This window comes from Perna viridis, chromosome 5, assembly GCF_037379345.1.
Source record: "Perna viridis isolate PV_CMFRI_1.1 ecotype Kerala chromosome 5, ASM3737934v1, whole genome shotgun sequence".
NCBI classification, from domain to species: Eukaryota; Metazoa; Mollusca; class Bivalvia; order Mytilida; family Mytilidae; genus Perna; species Perna viridis.
The window spans coordinates 33,506,562-33,533,958 of NC_142449.1; the positions used below are offsets into that span (position 1 = coordinate 33,506,562).

The 27,397-nt window shown below is 32.1% G+C and overlaps 1 protein-coding gene across 1 annotated transcript; it reads left to right on the forward strand.

The window, feature by feature from the left end:
• On the forward strand, positions 1-27,369 carry LOC148617165 (cell adhesion molecule CEACAM5-like). Its single transcript, XM_088584549.1, has 9 exons — positions 1-81; positions 10,242-10,529; positions 11,489-11,755; positions 12,967-13,257; positions 19,335-19,595; positions 24,548-24,682; positions 25,619-25,652; positions 26,163-26,203; positions 27,214-27,369. The coding sequence occupies exons 1-9, from the start codon at positions 33-35 to the stop codon at positions 27,264-27,266; spliced, it is 1,419 nt and encodes a 472-aa protein (XP_088440675.1). The 5' UTR covers positions 1-32; the 3' UTR covers positions 27,267-27,369.
• Positions 27,370-27,397: the final 28 nt, after the last annotated feature.

Consider the following 27,397-nt stretch of genomic DNA (forward strand, 5'->3'; position numbering starts at 1 on the left):
ATTACCACAAGTACAATTTTGTTCATTTTATAATGGTTAATGGAAAATGGAAATTCGTTCTGTCTTTTCTCTTACATATCGGTGAGTGCACAATTTCTTATTATTTCACATTCTTATACTTTACCTATTGCATCCATACATTTTAATTATAAAAGGCTTTTGCAGGACCTCGAGATTGAGGACTAAAAGGCTAATTCAACTGAGTGTTTTTGCAAAAACTCTCCATTTAAATACTGTACACCTAGATACAAATACATAGTTCTTGGACATTGTAAGAAATAATTCCAAATCATCTTCCAAATATTTAGAAGAAGATGTTTACAAAATGCTGGAATTTTTAATCGACAACATATTTGTCAAGTGTGGTCAACGTGTTTTTCAACAAACGGTAGGCATTCTAATGGGAATAAAATGTGCTCCTTTACTTGCTGACCTATTCCCTCACTCTTATGAGGCTGACTTTATAGCTGATCAGATCGGAAAGAAAGAATATCGTTTGGCTAGATCCTTTAATCCCAGTTTCCGCTATATGGATGACGTATTATCTTTAAAAAAATCCTACTTTCGGGGATTTGCAACACCGCATCTATGCCAAAGAACTTGAGATAAAGGATACTACAGACACTGTGAAGTCAGCTTCATATCTTGACCTACACTTAGAAATCGATAGTAAAGGAAAACTATTGACCAAACTTTACGAAAAACGTGATGACCTTCCACTATGCATTGTCAACTTTCCTTCCATCTGTGGCAACATCCTTTCAGCACCTGCGTATGGAGTGTTCATATCACAACTCGTACGTTATGCCAGAGCTTGCCAAAACTACGCACTAGAATTTTTAACAAATAGGCTTCTGGAACAAAATTATGTTGCTACAAGATTGAAGTCATCACTACAGAAGTTGTATGGTCGTCATCATGAATTCGTGGATCGTTATGGTGTATCCATCTGCACCATGAAAACTTCTTTATTCAACGTGTCATAGTTTTCCTTTCCTCGTCTGTCTACCCCAGACTTGACTTTTTATGAGCAACTCAGCGGGTGTTTCTGGAAAAGCAGAGGACGCTCACCCTACCGGTGCACCCACCTGGTCCATGCTCCCAGGTTTTAGTGGAGTTGCTCATTTGCTTTTGTTACTTTGTATGTATGATTTTAGTTATTTCATGTTCTTTGTTGTGTATGTCTGTTTTCTAAGTCTGGTCTTTATCCCTGGATTACATTATTTTGATTACCGCTATAACCTTGGTTCCCTTGATTATTCTTCCGGACAAGACATAACGGAAAATTTAAACATCATCAAAAAAGAATTTATTTCAAACGTCCAAAGTACCGTGAACGACGCTTCAAAAATTGGAATTATAACTTTCTCATAGATGCCGTGGATGACTAATGTTAAAAAAAATCGATAAAACGAGAACAAGAAGACATTGATCCTCTGAAGATGTAGACGTTGAAAACAAAAGCAGTAATAAGATCTTTTCTGCTACCACACTTTCTAAAGAAGAGATAATCGAAAACCATAAATTTGTGCTATCCTCTTGGTCTCTCTACCAATGACGATGATTGTGATCTACTGCCTATGTACTGGATTCCTAATCTCCACAAGAACCCATACAAACTACGCTACATAGCTCGCTCTGCAAAGTGTAATACCAAACCTCTTTTAAACTTTTAACTTCTATACTAAGAGCTGCCAAAATTATTATCATAATACAATATCATTAAAAACGTTTGATTTCTCAACTCTTTATACTTCTTTTTTGCATAGTTAGTTAAAATCTCGACTCAAAAAACATTATACATCGTTGTTACTCCAAAAAGAGGGTACACCTTGAGACAAATATGTAGTTCTTGGTAGCGATTCCCCATACTTTGTAAAGCAATACTTGCAAATCATCCTCCAATTATACCGAAGAAGATGTTTTCAAAACTCTCAAATTTTGATCGACAACATATTTTCACAGTGTGGTGGAAGCGTTTTTCAACAATCGGTCGGCTTTCCAATGAAAACAAATTGGAAACAAAGTACCTCTACTTCCTGACTTATTCCTACACTTTTATTAGGCTGACTGTATAGCTGTATTGAACCAAAAGGAACGTCGCTTTCAAACTAGATCCTTTAATCTCAGTTCCTCCATATTATCGTATTATATGTATTATCGTGAAACAACCATGGTTTCGGGGATTGATACATCGCATCTATCTCAAGGAACTTGAGATAATAGTCCATTGGCTGGGACGGTCCACCGTGCACATCTCCCCACCCCCTCATCAATTCCATGGTGATTTTCAGGTACCTTTTCGCCAAAGAATAATCTCGGATTCTTTTCAAATATAAGCCTAGGTCAAAAACCAAGATTTTTATTAGTACATGTTAAATTAAGTAAAAAAAACAATTACACCATGATGTTTTATTTGACGCTATTTATTTGAGTTATATAGTAACCGTTTGTTGGAATTGAGACTATAAAACTTTGAGACATTTTTTCCTTCTGTTTAATGTAGATTTTTGTGTGTTATTGATGTCATGTTTATCTTCAGTGCCCTACGTAAATGTGAGAAAAAAATGTTGGGTAGTCACGATTGGTACAGTCACGTATTTTTTCCTGTTAAGAATCTTTACTTCAATCTACGCATTAAAAGTTATAAGCAGCCAATAATTTCTGTCTCTCGTTCCGTAAAGTAGTGTTTTTTTCAACAAGTGTTGACATATTTAAAAACATATTTATATAAAATTCGATGATCATCGAGAGTGTTCCGCTGAGATCGGAATCAACAGAGAATACACTAAAATACAAATCATATGTTACCATTGCCTCCTAAACAAAATGGTAGCAATGCACGAGTGACTATATCTTCAATATTAACAGTTAAAGTCACTGATGTTTCTAGTGCTTAACTACAAACAGATAGACAAATAGATAGATAGATAGATAGATAGATAGATATCTGCTGCACCGTGTTTAATGCATTGTTGAACAACTTATCATTACTATAAGCAAAACTAATGCATATAAAATTTACGAAGTTTTAAGATGTATACATGAGTAAAATAACAAATGACACGTTTTCAATTAAAATGTATGATTGCAAATTGTGCTAAATCGATGTAGGAAATTTAAAATAAATGAATCTGTATATCGGTGTTAACTCTCCCGACTTAAGCGGGAGACTCCCGGTATTTCATCATACATTTCGTAATCTCCAGCTGTCTTGTCCATCAGGGAGCTGAACACCTGCCGCTTTCGGAAGTTTGGTATTCATCGGTCCCAATGATGGGGAGAAAAAATGGAAGTCATGAAGCTCAGAAATGACACAATGCAATTTTATATCAAAGTTTTTATTTCTAAATGCCAATTTAGTGTTGTAATGTTTGAAATTAATCTATCACAAATTCTAGCGTAGTTTTTTATCAATAAAATGTGTCGTAAAATAGACTCTACTTCCAATCTCCCTCTTCCGGAAAATTTTAAGTGGGGGGTCTACTACTATTGAGTTTCCGAATATTAACGCCTATGCAAATGGTATTTCCGCTTCAAATGCAAAATGCTTGTCATATCTTAAAATCACGTTCAAAATGTCAGGTGGATATTCTTACCACAAAACCTCAAATGGCTCGCGGCCAGACCACGCTTACATAACCTAATAATCTACGATGTACTGTTGCGCCTCTCCCAATCTACTACCCGGGATGTACCTGCCTTTGTCTTTCGATATTTTCAAGAGGCGGATAACAAAATTTTGAAAGACAAGAATTTAATACAAATGTGCGACAGGAAGCAAGTGACTGAACATATTAAAAAATACGACCAAAAGCTGAACTGCTGACAACAAATAACAAGATAGGAGCGATTGAACCCGATATCAGATTAGACACGTCTTGACAAATACTAAAATTACATGTGGACAAATATTTACACATGACCGTTTTGAATTTACATGTACATCCATGTACTCATGAACGGTGTAGCAAAGTAATTCATCAGGTAACAACACCAGCTTTGATATTAAGTGTAAGTGTTTTGAAGACTCAGGCAAAACGGAAAAATCAGAAACATGCATATCAAAACCCCATCGACCTAACAATAACATATCAATCAAGGATTCTTTCTCTGTTTGAAAAGATCATTGTTTGATCTCTGCATCACTGGCTTTGCTCAGAAGTGTTTCAATAGAATCTTAGAAAAAATGCGGTTTTTGACAGAGTTATCTGCCCTTGAAATGTCCAGTGTAATTGTAACTAAATGATCCAGCATGATATGGAAAATCTTGTTTTCTTTGACTCTGAGGGTACAAAAAGGCGAATTACACTATTAAAATGATGGGTTTTTTTTTTCATACCATGTTTCACCCACTGCCTGATTCCTACAGGGACTGACACTTAACACGGGTCAGTATTGACATATTTTATAAAACAAAGTGTAAACTAAATACAAAGGAAATGTTAAACTTTTAAAATTACATCAAAAATAGGAAATTCAAGTAACATGATTTTATACACACAAAAGTACGCAAAAATGAATAAATTAAATAAATAACTGTATAAATTACAAATACATGCAGGGACGTGTTTGAGATATGTTTACAATATACATATACATGTATATGCGATATTTTTTTCCGGAGAGAGAAAACAGTCTCGACAGAAGTGTTTTAGATTCATTATTCTTAATCATTTTATTAGATAAATTTTGCAAAAATAAAAATCAGGAGAGAGTTAAATCTTTATTTGCGTTTGATATGAGAACAGTGTTTCTAACTTTGCCGGATCATATTATGGAATGGACTGCGTGGTTACATACGAACAAAATTATATATTATAGAGAGTGTGCTACTGGTTTCTATACACTAAGGCTTATACATGTACTAGCTTATTAAAAGCTTCTCAGTCAACACATTAGTAAATCATTATGTAGAACACTGAGATTTTTATATGCATACTAAAACAATCAAGTATTGAAAACAAACAAAACGAAACGGTGTAATTATGTAACACGGATGGCCATGTGACAATTAGCTAGGTCACATGATACATGTACAGGTAACGATGGACTTAAGTCATTTTTGAAGTAATTTTTAGCGTGCATTTTAAACGTTTTTTTAATAAATGAACATAGAGATCCAGGGTTAATCCAAAAAAACCTCTTTCTAGTAAAAAGAATGTATAAATGCATACTTTCAGTTTCAATCCTTTTCTTTTTCTTTTTCTTTTTATGGTTAACGCTTGGTCTCACTATGAAATAAGTGTCAAAAGAGTGAAAAATGCTATTTTATTTACTGAATAGCCTTCAAGAAGGTTTTTGTGCAATCGTTTCTCAATCGTTACTTTTTAAATTACAAACTTATTCAATAAAATTAAAAATGTACGTTATAAATTATATGATTAATTAGTTTCCCTCCGAATTTTTGACAATTTTCGATTTATTTTTTTATGAAAAGTCTAATTACCTGGTATGTTATTTGGACAACGTTGAACATAAGCCTTCAAATGGTGGCCATATTTTGGTCAAGGAATATACGATGGGCGCGTCTGATACATATATGATTCATATGATTCACTACGGTATTTTCTCAATTACGGTTTTAATTACAATACCATCATGTGAGGGCGTTGCAATTTCAAGAAAATATATTTTATTTTCTTTGAAATCTTCTAGTCAAGTAAATAGTAAAGCAGATGTAGTTTTTCGCATGCCTTATTGCTATTTTGTCAAGTTCAAGTTCAGTATCAAATGTTCTGTCGTTTTTACATATATATGACCAATGTTATATAGGGGTTATCTTATTAATCTAATGTGTCTATTTTAGATACGTTTCCGTATAATTCAATTTATTAGCATTATTGTCGAATTGACTGATATCGTCCAAGTGGGAATGTCCCTTTTGATTTTTATGGGGACCCCTTCGTCACCGAGAAACTGCTAGATTATTACCCGAGTATACAAAATGGCGGGTTCTAGTTGTGGTTTTTGTAACGTCTAGCTTTTCTTATCTTCAGTTTTTTATATGTAGTCTATAAATAGTGTTTGTAGAACCTTTTTGTTTCTTGTTTTCACATTCAGGCGATGTACCTGTCCAATTGTTGACATTTCAGTATTTGTTGCAGATATAAAAACTTTTAATTCAGTTTGTTTTTCATAAGGATGAAAAAAAATTATACTGAAATTCAGAAAAAGCCCTAAAATGGTAAAATTCATTACTTTGAAACTAAATTCTTTTTGACGTCCATAACACCAGATTTTGAAAGCGACAAAATTAATGAAACTTTAAACATCAACTCGGTTTCTGGGAAAATTTGAAATATAGAAGAAATAGTATAATGAAAAAAAGAGAAACCGGGCAATGTTTTGTTCCAAAATTTTAAGGCGGGAGAACCAATCTGCTAACTGCCTTATTACAATGTAACCAATCTTAATATGAAAAAAAAGTTTATTTCAGGTACTGAGGTATTTCAAGTATTCCTATAACGTTATCAGACCATGCAGTATCTGATTTGCAAATTAACATTATTACATCTCTGTTTTTGTTTTTATGTCCGGGGACAATATACGGAAGGGGTATATCAATTCACACATGTCCGTCCGTACGTACGTCTTAACTTACAAAGTGCATCACATGGTTCGTCTGAGTGTATACTCCTTCACGTTTGACAGGTACAAAACTTTTGACTCAGTTATTAGAGCGTCCAATTTTTTCTGGTACATAATTTGTAAAGAAACTAAATATAGTGGTATATAGTTTGGATCGAAAATCGAAAATCCCATCTTTTTTTCTAATACCATTTAAACGCTGAGATACTTGGCTGCCTGATGATCCCTGTATATGTTAACTCTACCGGTTGTCTTGTAAGAAGTAAGAAGCGCTCACACTACCGGGATATATAAATTCATTATGCTGGTTGCTATGTGTGTCATAAACCGTAAAATCAGAAAAAAACTGCAATGTTATTATTGCGTAAATTGCAGTTGACTTTATATCGTAATAATGGAACTTGCTTGCGTTATGGACTCTTTAACTTAATTGATGGGGGATTTTCCTTAAAATCACAAAGAAAAATAATATCAACTTTTCGACTTTAATTATCATTTTGCAATAATATCTGACTTTACAGGATTTCATATACAGTGTGTGTTATTTCTTCTTTTTACCATTGCTAAATTTGATTTTCCCGCAAGGTACTGTTTTGTTACACAATTTAATATTCTTTCGTTTTATGCAAATGGATATGTGCGCGTGTCTGTCAAATGTTGTTCTCCTGTATCTCTTCTCTTATAAGATAAAATGATTGAAGTCACAAATACAGAAGAGTTCTATTTTAATACTTTATACAACAGGTTTATGGGTAATTAACCCTCATCCCTTTTGATGTTGCTTCCTTCACTTCACAGCCATTTTATCTTTGTACGAATCGAACTGTATATTTTACAAAGTTTTACTTTATGTATTCTCTACAGGTAAAAATGTGTTTACTTTATAATGACTAACATAGAATGTAATTTCTGTTAATTGGGTGGGTGCAAAATTTTATAATGGCGCTGGATAAAAGCTTTTTTTTTAATTAAACGATTGTTTTAGAAAATATATATAATGAGTTGTGTTAATTTTCATTAAATGCTGTCGACGTCATTTGTACAGAATATTAGGCAATTGAATTTTGATACTGGCTTAATCACGTCGAGAGCCACCAAAAACTAATTCCTTTATATTCTGTTTATCGATAATTTATAGGTTACATTTTATTTTCGTTTTTTTTTGTATGTTAGAAAAAATACAAAAAAGAACAAAATCTTGACATTGAAAACGAATATTTTAAATGACTTATTTTGTTGGGACGTTATGATTTTTCATGAATGCATGTTTTTAACTGACCTGACATTTTTGTATCAGAGCCAGTACGCTGGGACACGCATTATCGATCTGTGTATATCAAAAGGGGAAATGTCACAAATTACCGATAAAATATATGGTTTTATCATACACACAATCTTATTTGTATTTACTATGTGTAAATTGATTTTAATGTTCAAAACTAATAATCAATAAATATAAAACAACTTTTTTTTACAGACTTGCTATTTTGATGGATGAACACAATTTTCATTATATGGTTATTCATACATGTAATTTTCATAATTATATATATAATAATATGCCTTCGGACAGACCAGAATTATTTTTGAAACAGGGTTATCACAAATGCCTAAAAAGACATTGTGTGATTCAGGACTATTACAAATCTCTAAACATCATTTTTAATACAATAAGGTATGTAAGTAACGTGACTCCGTGGTTTTATGAGAATGGTCTATCATTGGGTTCAATATTAAAAGCAATTAAATGCAGATCGGTCTTCAGATTACAAAGCGTTCCATATCAGAAATTTAAAAACAAATGGTGCAGGCAGTGCGTCAGGGAGTCCATGGGATGTGTGGTTCCACTGTTCACTCCCATTCATCAAGTTTATGATATTTTTCAAGCGCTTTGACTCCTCCCATTACACGTCCTTTTCCAAGATAATCCTTAATCCAAATGTGTATATGAGCCTATATTATTGTATTTATTGCATCTCAATTATTCGCAGTTCTAAGTCTTCTTGAGATATATTACATGACGAAACTCGCTATATATAAATATCATTATGCCTTCATTGCGTCTCAAATTTCTGATGGTATTATTAATTGCAAAATTAGCAACCATATCATACCGACAAATTGTTCAAATTGACATATTTTTCCCTTAAAAACAATTTTGTCAAATTATGTTTTGTTGGTTTTTATTAAAAGGATTATTGCATTTACTAGTTTTGGATTTTTTAATGGTTTGTAACTTTAATGTCCCCAAATATAGGCAAAGTGATTGTTTGTAGGACGTTTGAGGGCAGGGTGGAGTCAATGTTGAAAATGTTGTCCAATGTTTGAAATCAATGGATTTGACATTGTTCAAAACTCATTTATAAACTTAGACACTATGTAGCTATACTTTTCCATATGAAGATAATTGTATTTAATTAAGATTTCAAAATCACTAAAAATATTTAATGTAATGACATTAAAAAGTGACAGAAATTTTAAATATTTAAGATTAATTTACGTGTGTCGTTTTGGCGTTGGTTAATGAAATAGCTTTAGAGAAAATGTGTTTATGTCATTTAGATAAAAAGAAATCGGAATAATAATAATAATAATAATAATAATAAACAAGGAAACATTTTATCTCCCAACACATATCTTCATTAACTAACATTTCTTTAAAAAGATTTTATCTCTGACCCATTGGATTAATTATTGTTCATGACATTGGTTTGCAAAATAATCTATCGACCTAACCTGTTTTTTAATGCCTCAAATTTTGTATCAATAGTGTTGCTAACGTTACAACTGGCTGATTTTAATTGGTAAAACATATTATCTTTCTATGTTCTAGCTCTAATTAATGTAAGGTGTGGTTCAGTTACTACATTTATTTTATGGACGTGAAATAAACGACAAATTGTGGATATACATATCTATTTCGGAATTTTGAATGCGTTCTTGGCGAAAAGATAGAAAAAAAGACAGGTGATATTTTAGCAAACCATAAACGTTAACAAAATGTAAAATATATTTTCCATTGTGACAACTTGGCATATTTTTACGTTCATGTAATAAAAAGGCCGAATATCTATTAATGTTGTTTATTTTCTGTCAAGTTAAATTTACATTTGTTTGTCAATTATTTCACATCTTTCAGTTTTGCGTACAAAAAATTTTGTTTCATTTGCTCAGCCATATTCTATGTGATCACATTTTCTACAATGAATTATCATGGAATTAACAGTGTTTTTTTCTGCGTTTCAAATCACCCATCAGCCACCAATTCTGAATGGAAGAAGGACTAGGGTCTCATAACGGCAATCTAAATGAATTTGTCATATGAATCCATAACAACTGAGAACACATTAGAAAAATGTTTTTTTTTAAAGAAAAATGAACTTTTGTTTAAATGAAAACATACATTATTAGATAGTTTATTAAATGTGTACATAAAGATGATTTTCGTGGGCATGGACAAAGTTTACTTGGTGTAGATGTGTTTGAAAAACACAATATTATTCTAAGCATTTTAGTTAAATGACGTATAACTGTGGTACCATTGTGACGCCACAACAATGAAGTGAAGCCATGTAAGATTTTTACCTAACAATTGTATATATATGTTAAACGTTTAATAGACACTTGACGAAATGCTTTTTTACTTGCAGTGCCTCTGAAAACTGTAAAATTGATTCCACATGGAAAGGTCATTCTGCACAATAGAGACAGGCAACAATTTAGATGTTCTGCAAGGAGTTCACCATTACCGATGATAAGATGGTATAAAAACTCAAAAGAAATTTTTGAAACGACTAATACAACAACACCAAAGAACACCTTGATTTCTACTTACAACTACACAGCATCCAAAAATGATAACAACAAATCTATCTTTTGTCGTGCTACAATTGATGGAAACACAATTCAGTCACCTGAAGCCACCTTGAATATAACATGTAAGGCTAACTATTACAGCAACGTATTCCTGAAGTGGGAACTCGTTTGATTTTATTAGTTAATTTAAAAGATTATACAGCCGAATTTCTTCAAATAAATAACTGAGATATATACATGTGAAAAAAAACAAGTTTAAAAATACAAGATGATGACAAGTTTTGAAAATACCACGATAAAAATTTGCGTATTGTACATTTTAAAACATGACTTTTTACGAAATCAATTGTTATTTATTAATGCTGTTTGTCTTAACTTGCAATTTCAAATATACATTTTGTATTTGTAATTATTAAAAATTTAAACGAGATAATGCGTTTTAATTGTTTGCAAAATGATGCAAAGTAATGCATTTGTGTTATTAGTGTTACTGAATTCACGTTTACCTTTTCGAAAGAGTTGCAGTAGTTTAAAGACCTGTGGCCCTTTTCACAAAAAATCGTAAGAGTAAAATTAGTCGTAAGTTATGACGTCACAATACTTTTATGCACTATGACGTCATCACTTACGACTGATTTTAAACTAACGATATTTTGTGAAAAGGACCACAGCTTGGAATAGGTAAATATTGGATAGCAATACTATTAAATCTTAGTATGCCCATTTTTTTATTAGTTGAGAGAGTTAGCATAGATAAAACGATTCTTATACTTTGCGTTTAAGGTAGGTAATGCAGTATTGAGTTTGAGGGGTACACTGAAGATTAATCAATAAAAGCCAAGTATTGTGAAAGTATTTTTGTTCGTGGGTACCAATTTTCTTGGATTAGGGAAGAAACACAAATTTGTGGATTCTTGAAATCATGGGTTTGAGGTTTTCAATAAACACATTACAGGGAATCTCCTTTTCGTTTTGGAACTAAATTTCGTGATCTGGCCTGCCCACAAAATCCACGACAATTGGTACCCCACGAATAATAGTACCATCTCAGTATATATATTTTTATTTTTCTTACTTTCAGATGGACCAGGTCCTTCAAGTGATCACATTATATATGCAACCGGAGCTCGGGGGATTGTCGAGGGTAATCCATGGCAAATAAAATGCCCAGCAGAATGTAACCCCCCTTGTATTTATTCGTGGTTAATAGGTGCCACAATAGTAAGCCATAATGCAACATTGTCAATAAAATCAGTAAATCGATCAGATCATGGCATTTGGAGGTGTTTGGCGAATAATGATGCTTATCATTATAAATTCAGGCAATTCTTTAAAATAAATGTCTACTGTGAGTACTACCATAACTATGATCTCAGAAAGCATTCTCTTTGGTGTTTATATAACTTACATAATTATGTAGTGCAATAAAGTCTGTCAACAGCTTATTTCAATCAATGGCCATGCTTTTGACAAATACAATTAAAAGAAAGTTTTTTAAAATGTTATTTTACTTGCTAAGCATGTCATGACGATATGATGCAACATTCTACTTTTAGATTTATTTAGATATTTTCAAGCCCACCATTACCAGACGTATATTTGATATTTTGTCACAGCTGTAGTATGCATCTGTCTACGTTTGTCGTCCTCGTCTGGTGTTTACTTTTCTCTCATATCGACTCCTTTAAAACCGCTAAGTGTACTATCACCAAAAGTTCAGTCTACTGGTTTATAGAATGGTTTCAATTATACAGAATAAGTGTAAAACATGTCTACCCTTGCTATGGTTAGACCACTTGAACAAAGCAATTTCTACATATATTACAAAAAAAAAATATTAGAGATATTTGGAAATAAATGTTACTTTTCTTCATCACCTTGAAAACTCAGGAAGAATCTCCACTTTGTCGAAGTAATATGACAACTTATAAGTAGAGTCATTGCTCATTGTGAGGTGAAAATATGACAATTTGTTTCGTTCGTTTAAGCTTGTCACTTAAAACTTGTAATAGATAGAAACTTTTAATGGTTGAAATTATCTTGATTTGTATGCCAAGGCCTACACAATTCTTCATTGGAGTTGCTGGTACCACAATGGCCTTGGTCCTGTGTAGGCATTTCAAATGAAACACTGGGTTAAAGCTAGCCAAACCTCCCACTTTCATTGTGGCGTGAATATACCAGTGGGATTAAATGATGGATATTTACTATTTTTTATTTTTGTTATATGCTGATGCATGTGTTGTGTTTCATCATATTCATTCTATTTTCTTTTATGGTAGGGTGCAATTTGAATAAGGGTTCTTTATTTGACGTCAACGTCAGAAAGGCTTACTCTTCGAAAACGAAAAAAAGGTTATGTATTAAAATAACTATTGACGACTTAGTATACGCTTTTTAGTTAAGAAAATGGGAAATACCGAACTTTGTAATTCAAAAAACAACTCTTCAATGAAACCCGTGTCATAATATCTGTATTAAATTGAAGTAAAATTAAAAGGTTCATATTGGAAAACAAATATGAAACGATTAAAACTCATTTGTGCTTTTATTGCATAGATATAACAGAGAAAATAAACATTTATCCAGAAAACACCACATATACAGTACGAGAGTTTTCATACACAGATGTGCCTATCCACATTCACTGCACGAGGCCAACTTGCAGACCATGGTGTTATGTGCAATGGATTTCACCAAACAAACTGGAAACTGAGCGAATTCAAAGACCAGACCCTCAAGATATCCTATTATGGAACATTTCTCGTTCAATGGCCGGAAACTACCGCTGTTATGTGCACAACTATGCCGGTTCGACGTATTCAAACAACGTAACGCTAAATGTACTATGTAAGTTGAAAAACAAACAGTCAGAGGTAATTTACCTAATTTCTTCTGGTTTTAAAAAAAGTTGATATAGCCACTTTTGGCTTTGATTAATAGAGTTTAATAAGTTCAGCCGATTTATTGTATACACAAGTAAGCAATTCTTGTGTTATTTTCGTCTTGATAAGCCTTCCATAATCGGAAATCAATGTCAGTTTATATACATACAAGAATACCACGAAAAAACCTATGATCTGCATAAGGATTAAACTTCATTTTATGAATAAGGATCCTAAGAAACATAGAATTTATGTTTCATAATTTTTCATAATTTTTTGCATTGAGAGTATTGACAAAATACAAAAAAGTAATTCTAATTCTTGTCAAAAATTCAAATTTCATGATGAAATAAACTCCTGTGATATGTACGCAATGATACTTATAAAGAATAATAATTCTATTACAAATTTAAGGAATTTTGTACATTGTATGGTGTCTAAATCATCTTACGGTAATGGATTCCTAAAAGAAGGGTATTAACAAAATAACCGAACTGATGAAAACAGGGCAATTGTAGGCAATGTAACATTGAGATATTTAATCGTTTGTTTTGTTTTGCTTTGCTTGTTTTTGTTGTTTCCTTAATCGTTCTTATATGTTTTTCTTGTGTATTTGTTTTTATTTGTTTGTATTAAAATTGTGCATTTCCACCGTGCAACCCATCTACCCCCCTCCCGCTCATCAACTTCATGGTGATTTGTAGGTACCTTTATACCTCCCATTACCGAATCATTTCGTCGCCAAAGAATTTTCTCGGATTCTTTTTGGTATAGCCTATATTTGTAGCCGACTAGATCAAAAAGCCAAGATTGTTGTGACTTAAATTTTTAAGTATCTTAGCCTACCTGGGATAACATGTGTAAACAAACTAAACAAATTTGGGTATCTTCATAAAGCTCAATGTCTCAGCTTTACCATGGTCCCAAGAAAAATGGGTAACACTTAGGGTTTTGTGGTAAAATGAAAAATTGGGTAAATTGACAAATTTTTCAATGTTAAAACCCCTAGAGTAGTATTTATGCTCCACTAAAAATTGGCTTATTTGGTATTCTCTGTTTAGTACTATCACAATTTATATTTCTGGGGTTCGTTTGATGAATTTAGGCAATTTTCATAGTCAGAATTTTATTAAAAATTGCAAAAAATGGGATTTTCGATTTTTTGGACAAAAGTCACATATATTCCACTCCACAAGTTATTTCTGAAATAAAACGTCTCAAATTTGGTATCATTCGACAAATAACAATGTGTCAAGAAAGATAACTCTAGCATATTATGAGAACTCAAAATGAAAATTACAATTAAAATGTGAAAATTACGAATTAATTATCTGGTTCTCAGGCTATATATAAAACTGCTTCAGACATATTATTCATAAATAATATAAACTGTTCAACTAAATGTATGTGACAAGAGAATTCAAGCAAATACAACATCTGCATGGTTCAAAGCAAAAACGTTAGGCATAGGCATAAGAGATTAGAATATCAGCAAACTAAGCTTTGCAAAAAAAAAAACTAAGAATATCGAAGCAAACAAATTAAACTCGATGCTTATCTCACACTGAGATGTAAAACACGAACAATCATTTCAGGATTAGTATAGCATACTAACATGATCATCATCAAACAATGCATACATCATCACATGGTTACACTGAATACAAAATAAGAATTGTTACTCTTTGTGCCAAAAATGCACAATCAGACATAAATCATATGAACCTGTATTAACTTGCATTTTAGCAAGCTTACGGTTTCATTCAATAATATTCATTCTTAATAGCTTTGAATATTATATCTGTTATTAAATTTAAAACTGATACAATAAGTTAGTGCATCAATACATGTCACTGTAAATTAAAAAACATATAATACAATACATAAAATAATGCCAAATTCACTCTTCCACACGTACACGGTCCTTTAGTTTTCAAATACAAAACAAAACTAAACACAAAAGCAAAACAAAAAAATACAGACAGATTTTGTACTACTAAAGGACTGGTTATTGTTAAATTTAACCGATGTGCTTTTGTAAAAGTGCAAATGTGCACTTAACAACTCGTTTACGTCCACTTTTATTTTCTTTCAATTATAGACATCTAGCTGAAAAGTCAAGTTCTGAAAAATCAACGGTTTTGTCCCTGGATTACATTCTTTTGATTACCGCTATAACCTTGGTTCCCTTGATTACTCTTTCACACCACTGGGTCGATACCTTTGCTAGTGGATTTTGTCCCCGAGGACATCATCAATCCAGTAATACAATTTTTAAGATTAATGGTTTTAACAAGGGGAATGAAAGAAAAACTGGCTCGGAAGTCGCCCAGTATAAAAAGGTCCGAACCTGACAGCAGATCGGACACTCTGTTGTCTTGTAAGAATGTGGTGTCTCCAGATGGGAATATTAGCACGCTCACATCTGGTATGGAAAGTGCCCCGACCAATTCAATTAAATGTTCCCAATCACACGTTCAGTCTGCAGACCATCTATTCAAGTACAAAAACTATTTCAAAATTATCAAACCTTGTTCTATCACTTTAAATGATATACTTGAATACAACGATGACGAACCACATTGTACCATATCAAAATGTGGTATTAAAAATTGCAAAACATGCAACATTCTTATAACCGATTCTTACTTCTCCAGTTCCCTTACAAACAAAACCTTCCATACAAGAAGTCACGATGACTTAAGTTCCAAATCAACAAACTTAATATATGGACTAGAATGCAACTTATGCGGTTTAGTATATGTCGAAGAAACGAAAGAACAATTAAACAAAAGAATGTGCGGTCGTCGTTCGGGAATTAACACCACCAAAGGCCCGACAGTTCATCAACACTTTAATCAACAAGATCATTCAATCCTCTCTATGAAAGTTCGTATTTTAGAAAAAAACTTACCAGCCTACAAACAGTCCCATTCTAAGTAAAAACTATCGTAGGGAAAGAGAGAAGTACTGGATACGCAGACTAGGTACTGCAATACCTTACGGATGCAATGACAATATCAAAAATATAGGAAACCTTTCAAGCCAATATAACAATAGCATAAATGTGATGAATTTATTTGACAAAAATCCAAGACGGGAAAGGAGTCATGGCCATCGACACTATACGTCACTTAAGTTACATGATGTCTCCATAGATGGTCTTCTTCCTTTCATACAAAAACCTCTTGGACTTCATCACATTAGAACCAAACTTTATTCTATACCTCTCACTTTACTACACAAGTCTTAACACTCCTGTTTCTGACCCCACCTCATCATTATACAGACTTGTTGCCATCATTTTGGATATTGGTTTCCACAGACTCTTTAAACCAGTTTGTGTGAAAAATTAAGATGAAGAAAAATGATCATTTCTTCCACTACCGTTTGTCAACAAAGGTATAGATGCAATTAATTTGGCTAACATCCTCCATCGCAAAAACGTTACCAACAAAATTCCCCCATATTTCAAAGACAAATCCAAACCAATTATTTCATATTCCTATACTTCACCCATTGCATCCAAACGTTTCAATTATAAAAGACTATTGCAGAACCTCGAGGTTGAGGACTTCAAGGCTAAACCACCTGACTGTTCTTGCAAAAATTTTCCATTCAAATATGGTCCTTCTGATCACGTCGTTACAGGAGATTTAACCATCATCGAAAACAAATCTCTGCATAATATCCTTTCTAAAAGTCCCAAGTAACGTGAACCACGCTCCATAAATTGGAATTATAACTTTAAAGTTCTTATGGATGCCGTCGAGGACTATGCAAGAAAATGGATCAAACGAGAACAAGAAGACATTGATTCTCTGTTAGAGTATCGGTTTTCAAAGACCCCGATGTAGCAAAAACATTGTCTACTATACATGACAAATATGTTGTCGTACCAGCAGACAAAGCCCCAAACAACATTGTTTTTGTCTGCAAAACCTTTTACATCCAATGTTTATTATCAGAGGTAGACGTGGAAAATAATAGCAGTGATAAGACCTATACTGAGATTGTGGAAAACCATAAATCTGTGCTATCCTCTTTTGGTCTCTCTGCCAAGGACGATGATTGTGATTTACCGTCTATGTACTGGATTCCTAAACTCCACAAGAATCCATACAAACAACGTTTCATAGCTGGATCTGCAAAATGTACCACCACTTTCAAAACTTTTAACTTCTATACTCACAACTGTCAAAGAGAGTCTACAGTCCTACCACAATACTTGTTACTCCCGTAGTGGTATTAATTCAATGTGGATCTTAAAAAAATCGAAAGATCTTTTGGAGACAATCAGTTCAAGACTGTTATCTGAATATAATAGCATTAAAACCTTTGATTTTTCAACACTGTATACTTCTATTCCCCACACTCAGTTAAAATCCCGACTTAAAAACATTATACATCGTTGTTTTTTTTCCAAAAACGATGGTACACCTACATACAAAAATATAGTTCTTGGTAGAGATTCCTCATACTTTGTAAGAAATAATTCCAAATCATCTTCCAAATATACAGAGGAAGATGTTTACAAAATGCTGGAATGTTTAATCGACAACATATTTGTCCAGTGTGGTGGACGTGTTTTTCAACAAGCAGTCGACATTCCAATGGGAACAAATTGTGCCCCTTTACTTGCTGACCTTTTCCTTCACTCTTATGAGGCTGACTTTATAGCTGATCTAATTCTAAAAAAAAGAATATCGTTAAAGTAGATCCTTTAATCTCAGTTTCCGCTATATAGATGACGTATTATCTTTAAACATCCTAATTTCGGGGATTTGATACATCACATCTACCACAAAAAACTTGAGATAAAGGATACTACAGACACTGCGAAGTCAGCTTCATATCTTGACCTACACTGAGAAATCGATGGTAAAGGAAAACTATTGATCAAACTTTACGACAAACGTGATGACTTTTCATTCAGAATTGTCAACTTTCCATTCATCTGTGGCAATATCCCTTCAGCACCTGCGTATGGAGTGTTCATATCACAACTCATACGTTATGCCAGAGCTTGCTGAAACTACGCAGATTTTTTGTATCACGCCAGAACTCTAACAAATAGGCTTCTGGAACAGGGTTATGTTGCTACACGATTGATGTCATCACTACAGAAGTTTTATGGTCGTCATCATGAACTCGAGGATCGTTATGGTGTATCCATCTGCACCATGAAAACTGATTTTTTCAAGGAGTCATGGTTTTCCTTTCCTCGTTTGTCTACCCCGGACTTGACTTTTTATGAGCAACTCGACGGGTGTTTCAAGAAAAGCAGAGGACGCTTACCCTACCGATGCACCTGGTCCATGCTCCCAGTTTTTAGTGGAGTCCGAGTTGTTCATTTGCTTTTGTTACTTTTTATGTATGATTTTAGTTACTATATGTTCCATGTTTCCATGTCTGGTCTTTGTCCCTGGATTACATTCTTTTGATTACCGCTATAACCGTGGTTCCCTTGATTACTCTTTCAACAGTTTTCGTCTGGAACCAATCTAACTTTTCATTACTCGGCTAAAACTTTTCAAATAAATAAACAACTGCTGAATGGAATTGTTAGTTGTGAGCTTTTCGAGAATTATCTTTTAGTATTATGTTTTCCTCCGATGTATTTGAAAAGGATTCGTATATTTATTAACGGCTTTAGGACGATAGATCGTGTCATTCCCGTTGTATATAACTAAACGCAATCGCTGAGAAACCCTCCTTTTCTAAAAAAAAAAATGGGTGCACGCATTTAGATCTTTTACGTAGCGTGTACATATCTGAGGTAAGGCTTACGCTTCTGACAAATTATCGGTTTGTTCCTTCATATATTTTAGATGATAAAAGTAAAACCAGGATGACACAATTATCTTCAGATAGTTCTCGTTCGGTGTCTTGATACTATAGTAATGGTAAAGAAACGAACGTAAACAAAGATGTTACAAACGCTTTGCATCCTGAAACGTGATTGTTAGCTTAATCTGACTCGATTTTATTCTGCATTAAATGTATAATTATGTATTATTTGATACTTTTCAAATATTGAAGACGGGCCTGGCAATAGCACAAATCTATATCCATCTACAACGTCAGTTATTAAGACCGAAGGATCCGAACTGGGCCCAGTAAATTGTACGGCTGACTGTAATCCTAACTGCAAATACCAATGGCTGAAGAACAATCAGGTAGTAATTGAAGATGAGACGCTCTCAATACATTCAGTCAGAAGAACCGATGGTGGTACTTATACATGCAGGGCTTGGAATCAAATCGATGAAGGATCAATTGATTTAATTTTAATCATCCAAAGTAAGTAACAAATAATATATCCTTTAAAAATGTACGCTCTGTATTTTTTTGCTTTAGCAGACTCGAAATTATTTTGTTACAAAAGGTTACATTCCTTTGGATGGTTGTAATATAAGTTAAAATTATATCAAAAATATGTTTATAACACACTGCAGTTGATTTTAATATTATCTGTGGTCTTTATTTTTAATTCGTAGAAATCGTTTTTTGTAAACATCAAACAATACCTATAATATTTAAGTTCTCAAATATGTAAATGAGATAAATAAAAATGAAACTTTTTCATTAGAATTTATGATTACGAATAATAGTAAATAAATGTGGGAAAGTCTGAAATAAATGCATCTATATAGGTATTAAACGTCTCGCTATCGGTCGCTTTCGGCTGGAGCCTCTCGACATTTCATCATACATTCCGTCATCTCCAACGGTCTTGTCCGTCTCCCGGTAGGAGCTTAAATCCAGCCGCTTTCGAAATTTTTGCTATTCATCAGTCATAGTAATGGGCATGAAACTGGGAAGTTAAGTAGCCCAGAAGTTACGAACTTTATTTTTGGATAAAAATAACAGGGGTCTCCTTTTGTAGAGTTCATGAAGATTAACATCAATGCAAACCGTATCTCCGCTAAAATGCATGAAAGCTTGGCATATCTTAAAATTCAGGTTCGAAAATAAATTTCAATAAATGTCACGTGGATATTCATACCACTAAACCTTAGACGATTCACGGTCAGACCATGCTTATTTGACCTGGCAACCTACATGTATAATGCATTGTCGCACCCAATCAAATCCACCATCCTGAATGCAGCTGGGTTTTTTATCAATATTTTCAAAAGGTGGATAACAAAGTTTCAGAGACAATGATTGAATACAAACGTAACACAGGATGCAGTTAAATAAAATAAAAGACAACTTTGTTCACATGAAATATAGACGCTAACATTTACATTAAATATTCGAAAAGACGACAAAAAGCTGAACTACAGACAATTAGCACGACAGAACCGCTTTGCACAAATTTTATATTAGACCTGTCAGAACAAATACCAAAACTACATGTAGGCTATTAAGCAAAGTTATTTACACATGGACGTTAAGACGTTACATGTGCATCCATGTTCCTCCTGAGCGGTGCATCAAAGTACTTCCTCAGGTACAAGTTTTGATATATACGGGTATTTTAAGTGTCTACATGTTTTTGGCGTATGTGTAGGTGTACACTAAATACAAAAGAAATGTTGGAAAATTTACTTTATATACAAGAAACTTAAGCAACAGGATTTTATACACACAAAATTGCGTACAATTGACCAGCATTTTGCATATATTAACTTTTCAATATCGAATACGTGTAAGGACATGTTTGATATTCATCAACTTCATGGTGACTTTTGGGTACCTTTATACCTCCCATTACCGAATCAATTTGTCGCCAAAGAATATTCTCGGATTCTTTTTCAGTATTTATACCCCACTGGGTCAAAAAGCCAAGATTTTTTTACGCAATTGTCCCTGTGATAGCATCTAAGAACAAACTTAACAAATTTAGGTATCATCGTGTAGTCTCAGCTTGACAATGGTACCAAGAAAGGTGTGGTAACACTTATGGTTTTGCGGTGAAATGAAACAAATATACTCCTTATATATGAAAATCCCAAAATTTTCATTGTTTCATGAAAAACTCATTATTGTCACACTGAAACTGAAAACACCTCGCCTGAAATAAGTACATATGTTAAATACATCGATAATTAAAACAATAGTATCCAACCTGTCTTTTTTACTTCGATTATGGGCTAAAAGTGAACATTTTGGTTCATGTTGAGGTATTCTTTTCATGGGTGAGGGTTTTTCACCTAAATGGACTTTGAAAAGTTCAAATAGTTATTATTTGCGCTCATTACAGAGCTAAGACACTACATTAATGTATTTGAATATATAAAAGCTCATTTAAAGTACGGTATATGAAAAATATTTCCAATCATAGGTGAAATGGAAGGAAAAATGAATGTCCGAAAATTCCTATTTTATGAAAAACTCATTATTGTCACATTGAAATTGAAAAATACGCGCCTGAAATGAGTAGATATGTTGAATACTTCGATAATTAAAACAACAGTACCCAACATGTCTATTGTACATCGTTTATCTGCCAAAAAATTAACATTTTTAGCATTTTTCTCATTGGTATGGGTAGCAATTTTTCACCTAACTTGATTTTGAAAAGTTCAAATATTTATTACTTGAGCTCATTTTGAAGCTAAGACACTATATTAATGTACCGTATCAGAAAAAAAGCTTGTTAAAACTACGGTAATTTGAAAAAAAGACAATATCAGGTGATACAGAAGAAAAATCTGAAATTCTGAAAAAAAATTCCCATTTTTTCGATTTTATAGAAATTGCCACCCACAAAGCAAACTCTAAGCGCCTAAATTTATCAGATATGTTAGGAACATCATTATCTTAATTACGCATTCCTAAAATATGAGTTCTACAATGTCAGTATGCTGTGAATGAGAATTATGTTTGATACTGAGACCAGTTTTCTAGGGGTAGGGGTAAACTTTTTAACATTTTTTTTTAAATCTTTTCTTCATAAGTAGTTTTTTCGTGGTTCATTTATGTAGAAAATTAGATTATCAAAATTAGATTACCAAATTTGAGACGTTTTAGTTGAGTAATAACTTGTGGAGTTGAATTTATGTGACTTTTGACCGAAAAATCGAAAATCACATTTATTTCATTTTTTGATAAACTTTGACTACAAAAATTGACAAAAATCATTAAAAGAACCCCAGAAGTATGAATTGTGATAGTAGTAAACAGTTTACTTCGGTCTGTAGAAAAAAAGAAGTTCGTGGAATCAAAAAACTTTAAAAAATGATTTTTTGTCTAAAAAAAAAAGTAGCCAAAAAACACAAAAATGCTTCAGTTTATTTTTTGGCGACAGAAAGATTCGTGAATGAAAGGGTACCTGAAAATTATATTTTGTTGATGAGTAGGGGGTGCACGGGGGTTATCCCAGCCCACGTACTATATGCGCATATTGTAAATGTATATACGTATTGAAGATTTTTTTCCCGGAGAAAGAAAGCAGTGTTGAAAGAACTTTGGTATACTTTGGTAACTGTACTTAAACATTGCAATAAATACCCAGAGCCTGGATTTATTTTACTGGCAAACGAAGCAAGCGGCTTTTAATTTTTCTACTTTCAAAATAAAACAGGAGCGAGTTAAAGCTTTATATTATTCACGTTTGATATTATAATAGTTTTTTCCAACTTTGCCGGATCGCATAATAAAATAAAATTATCTTTTGACAGCGTGGTACTGGTTTCTATACACTTATGTATACACTTATGCATATACAAGCTTATTTAAAGCCTCTCATGTTTTTTTACTACGTTCCATGCAAAACAAAAGTAAATCATAATGTAGAACAATCTTTTATCGAGGAGATTTATACGGATTTTAGAGCAAACAGATATTCAAAACTATTACATTCATATATTAAATCCATAGAAAAAATCCCACGTAAAGGACATTACCGCGGTTAAAGTAAGTGCATTCACGTACATGCATGCATGTTCATAGCAGTAACAAAACAGACGTGTGATCAAAGATGATTTCTTTCATTCTTTGACAAAGATCAAAGCTCTTTAATTAATATATCTATTCCAATTGCTACAGTGTAATTAGGGTTTCAGTGTATATCACACGGGTGGTCACGTGCTTAATCATGTGATAGATACATGTACAAGTAAATTACGACTTAGTCATTTTTAAGCAATTTTAAGCTTGATTTTTGAAGGTTTTTTTTTTTTTTTTTTTGTTTCTTTTTTTTTTTTTTTTTTTTTTTTTTTTTTTTTGTTTTTGTTTTTTTTTTGTTTGTTAGAAAGAATTTATAAATGCACACTTTCGGTTTCAATCTGTTTTTGGTCAACGCTGGATCTCAATATAAAATAACTGGCAGAAGAGTTAAAGCATGTTATTTTATTCACAGGATAGCCTTCCAGGCGGTTTTTGTGCATTCGTTTCTGTATTGTTTATTTTAAAATCACAACCTTAATGCATTAAATTGAAAATTGATAATATATTTAGTTTTCTTCAGAATCGATGATATTTTTGGCCAATGATTTCTGTAGGCAGAACAAGGCCTTATGGACCATCATCCTTTGTAAGATAAGAATTTTGTTTTCTTTGATAACCTTTTTAAATGTTCCGGTGTTGTTCAAACATTTAATATTGATATTTTTGTTACGTATTTTGTGTTCAAATAAAGCATTTTTCCATAATTGTTTTGTTCAAAGGTTATACCATTAATCAAATTGAATTAACTAATACCTGTTGCGTCCTATGGGCCTTTACAATAGTTCAGTCAATAGCTTAAATATAGATATAGATATATTTAATAATTAAGTTAAAAATATTATATAAGTAAACGATATTACTTAATTATCAATTTCATTTATTTAACCCGAAAAATAAGTTTTTTTTAAGTTAACAAATTATTGACAAATCTCAATTTAATTACTTTTTTACACTCGTTTCTAAGAAATAAATATTAAGTGTTGCGGGTACTGACGTTAATCATATTTTTTACAAAAAAATATAGCAGCAAAGATACATTTAAATTGAAACTAACTTCTGCAAAATTATGAAGTTGAGTGTGGTTAATGATAAATAGATGAATATTTTTAATAATAGTTAGAAGACCAATCTAGTATCAAACAAAAGGATAATTTTTCGTTTTCATTTTCTTTGTTTTGTTTTGTTTTGTTTTGTTTTTTTTTTGTTTTCGTTTTTTTTTGTTTTTTTTTTTTTTTTTGTTTTTTTTTTGTTTTTGTTTTTTTTTGTTTTTTTTTTGTTGTTTAAAGAAACAGTACAATCTTTTCTAGACAAAATATATTCTTAATATGTATCACATTTATTATTTTACTTCTTAGGAAACATATATTTTTCGTCATCAATCATGAATTTTCCTGTTGGATTTGGAGTAGGAGCATGCACAGGTTTTATAACTGTTATCATAGTTATAATATTTGTGGTTTTGAAAAGGAGAAGAAAACACACGTTGTCTGGTAATTATAGATGAGTAATATGATACCCAAAAAAATCAAAACAATATCATGAATGCCCATAAAAATTTCTTGATTAATCAAGGGACAATATATTGTGAGTTAAAATAATAAGGCCTTATTAAATTATTTGAATAAGATATCTTGGGTGTATGAATAAAGCAATCAAGGGACCTCGACCTCGGCACGAGTATTATATTTTGGTTTTCACAAAAGCCAAAAGGATATCTTTTTAGGTACTGTTTTACTTTCTTTTTTTTTCTTTTGGTTATAAGTAAAAAGTGCTTTAATTTTTCAATTTCATTTATACTACAAATCATAATTGACCACGAACATCTATCTACGCTTTGAAAAAAAATAAAATAGCATTTTAATTATGATTTTATGAATTATAAATTAATTGAGGAAGTGTGAAAAAGTAATTACACAGACGCACAATCAAAAATTCATATTTAAAAGTCACCATTATCTACATAATACTTTTTTGTTATATCAATTTTGTCCCAATATTGTTTTATTTGAAATTGTAATAAAATTCGCCAAAATAATGAAGAAAATACTGTCTTCTGTGTGGTGACTTTGTTTGTAAAACTAAAATTCTTTGCGCCTCATGTATTCTTTAGCTGCTACAAAATGAGAAAGCCTTTACCAAAAGGATATCTTTTTAAGTAACTGATTTGCGTGGTCCTTTCTTAATACATATAGATTTTAATAAAGGTCAAACAAACATAATAGCAATAATAATAGCAATTTTATTCATTTTATATGCAAATGATGACAGTCTATGATCATGTATAAAGATACATTTGAATTAATTTTTAATTATTTAAAAAACAACTTAAATGTTCTAAGCTAGTTATCAAGCCGTTGTCACAATAACAAAAATATCCACCAATCATTGACTAATGAGCTTAACATTTCTTTTTGCTTTCTATTTAGAACAATCTAATAATTATGATCAGCCCGGAAAAAGGTAAAATATCACACTTACTTAAGCACATACATTAAAAATTTTGAGAAAACAATGCTTAGTAGACTTTACTTATTTTCTTGGTGATGACGTGCAAATTTATCGAATATTGATGTTTGTACAATGTGCATCGTAGTTTCAGACCCAGAACCAAATAAGCAAACGGTTACATGAACTACTTATAAATTAATTTTTTATTGCACATGTTCAAAATACACATATATCAATATTCAAAACATATTGTTGGCAGAAACTCTCTCTCTCTCTCTCTCTCTCTCTCTCTCTCTCTCTCTCTCTCTCTCTCTCTCTCTCTCTCTCTCTCTCACACACACACACACACACACACACACAAACACACACACGTTTTGTTAAAACGTTTAATAATCTATTATACTAACTGATTTAAAGTTTACTCATTTACAACGGATCATAATGAAAATAAATACAACATTTAATTGGTGTTAATCATTTAATACTCGTTGGCAAAGTTAAAATAAACAACATTTCTTTCAGAGAAAGTAATGTTTACGAGGAACTGGATGAGTTTTCAAGGGGTAAGTATCAACACAATTGGCGAAAAACAAATGAATATTTAGATGATAAGATTAAATTTTTTGGTGCAACATTTTCCTAAAAAAAGTACATAAAAAACCTTTTAAATTAGACATCAAAATGGTATTAAGTAAATAATAAACAACTCTTAAAAGATTACTTTTAAAATTTGCATTTGTTTGTAATTCAATATATAGACGATAATGAAGAATGTTCATGTAACAACCACCAGCAGTCACATAGACAACATAATTAACAACAATATGGACTATCAGCACTTTAAGGGCAAATACGCCACATTCTAAACGGTTAACTCTTAATGCTCTCTTCAATACAAAAAGGGACAAAGATAATACAACCACGGGACAATTCCAGATTTTGTGACGGTACACATATCTTCGAAAAAAGGAACTATTGATTGTATATTGTATCGAGCTTGTAACAGAAACATATGCAGAATTTTCGAATCGGGTAGGAATTTTGACGATTGTTAGTGTGAAATCTAGGCCTGAACGCTTGACTTTACACCTAACTAAATTTCTGCTTAATGCAGAAAGGGGGTATGGTGTACTGGATCTTAAACTATCTTTGAGTGGTAAATTTGCAATTGTTTTCATATATTATTTTAAAATAATATACCACAATAAATTGTGCAGATTAAAAACTGGTGAAAGTTTTATGCGATATTATTACATAGAAAGAAAGCATGAAGGAGGTTGGTCAATTGATCTTAGATCGAATTAACTAATATAGAAAAAAAAACGACAAAAATGGAAAATCAATGTAGATATAATTCTTTTAGCAGTAGCGATTGCACCTGCCATCAAAAATATAATATCTAGATTTTATTAAAGATGGGTTGATATATAAAATCGCTTGTGACATCACATATGATCTACATTATCATTGTAATTTGAAGAAAAAAGTAAAAGTATTTTTCTTGGGCAAGTAATCATTATCTATATACATGTATGTTAGTTTCCTTAAAATAAAACATGCGTTCTTCTTGTAGATGAAACAAAGAACAGTAACACAAGCAACACTTATGTGAATACGAAATCATAACTGAATGTTTGATAAGACTTTTGTTGTTCAACATTAATTGTCTGTATTTTAAGAAAGAAATACATTTGTCAAAGTTTGTGTTCAAACAAATATTTCTTAACGACTTGTCTTGTTATTTCAAGAACAAATCA

Bases quoted from the DNA above. Each gene is read 5' to 3' on its own strand.
- LOC148617165 (XM_088584549.1), top strand. From the start codon at position 33: ATGGTTAATGGAAAATGGAAATTCGTTCTGTCTTTTCTCTTACATATC. The intron at 11,756-12,966 runs GTGAGTACTACC...TTTATTGCATAG, and splicing joins CTTTAAAATAAATGTCTACT to ATATAACAGAGAAAATAAAC. The intron at 25,653-26,162 runs GTAAAATATCAC...CATTTCTTTCAG, and splicing joins TATGATCAGCCCGGAAAAAG to AGAAAGTAATGTTTACGAGG.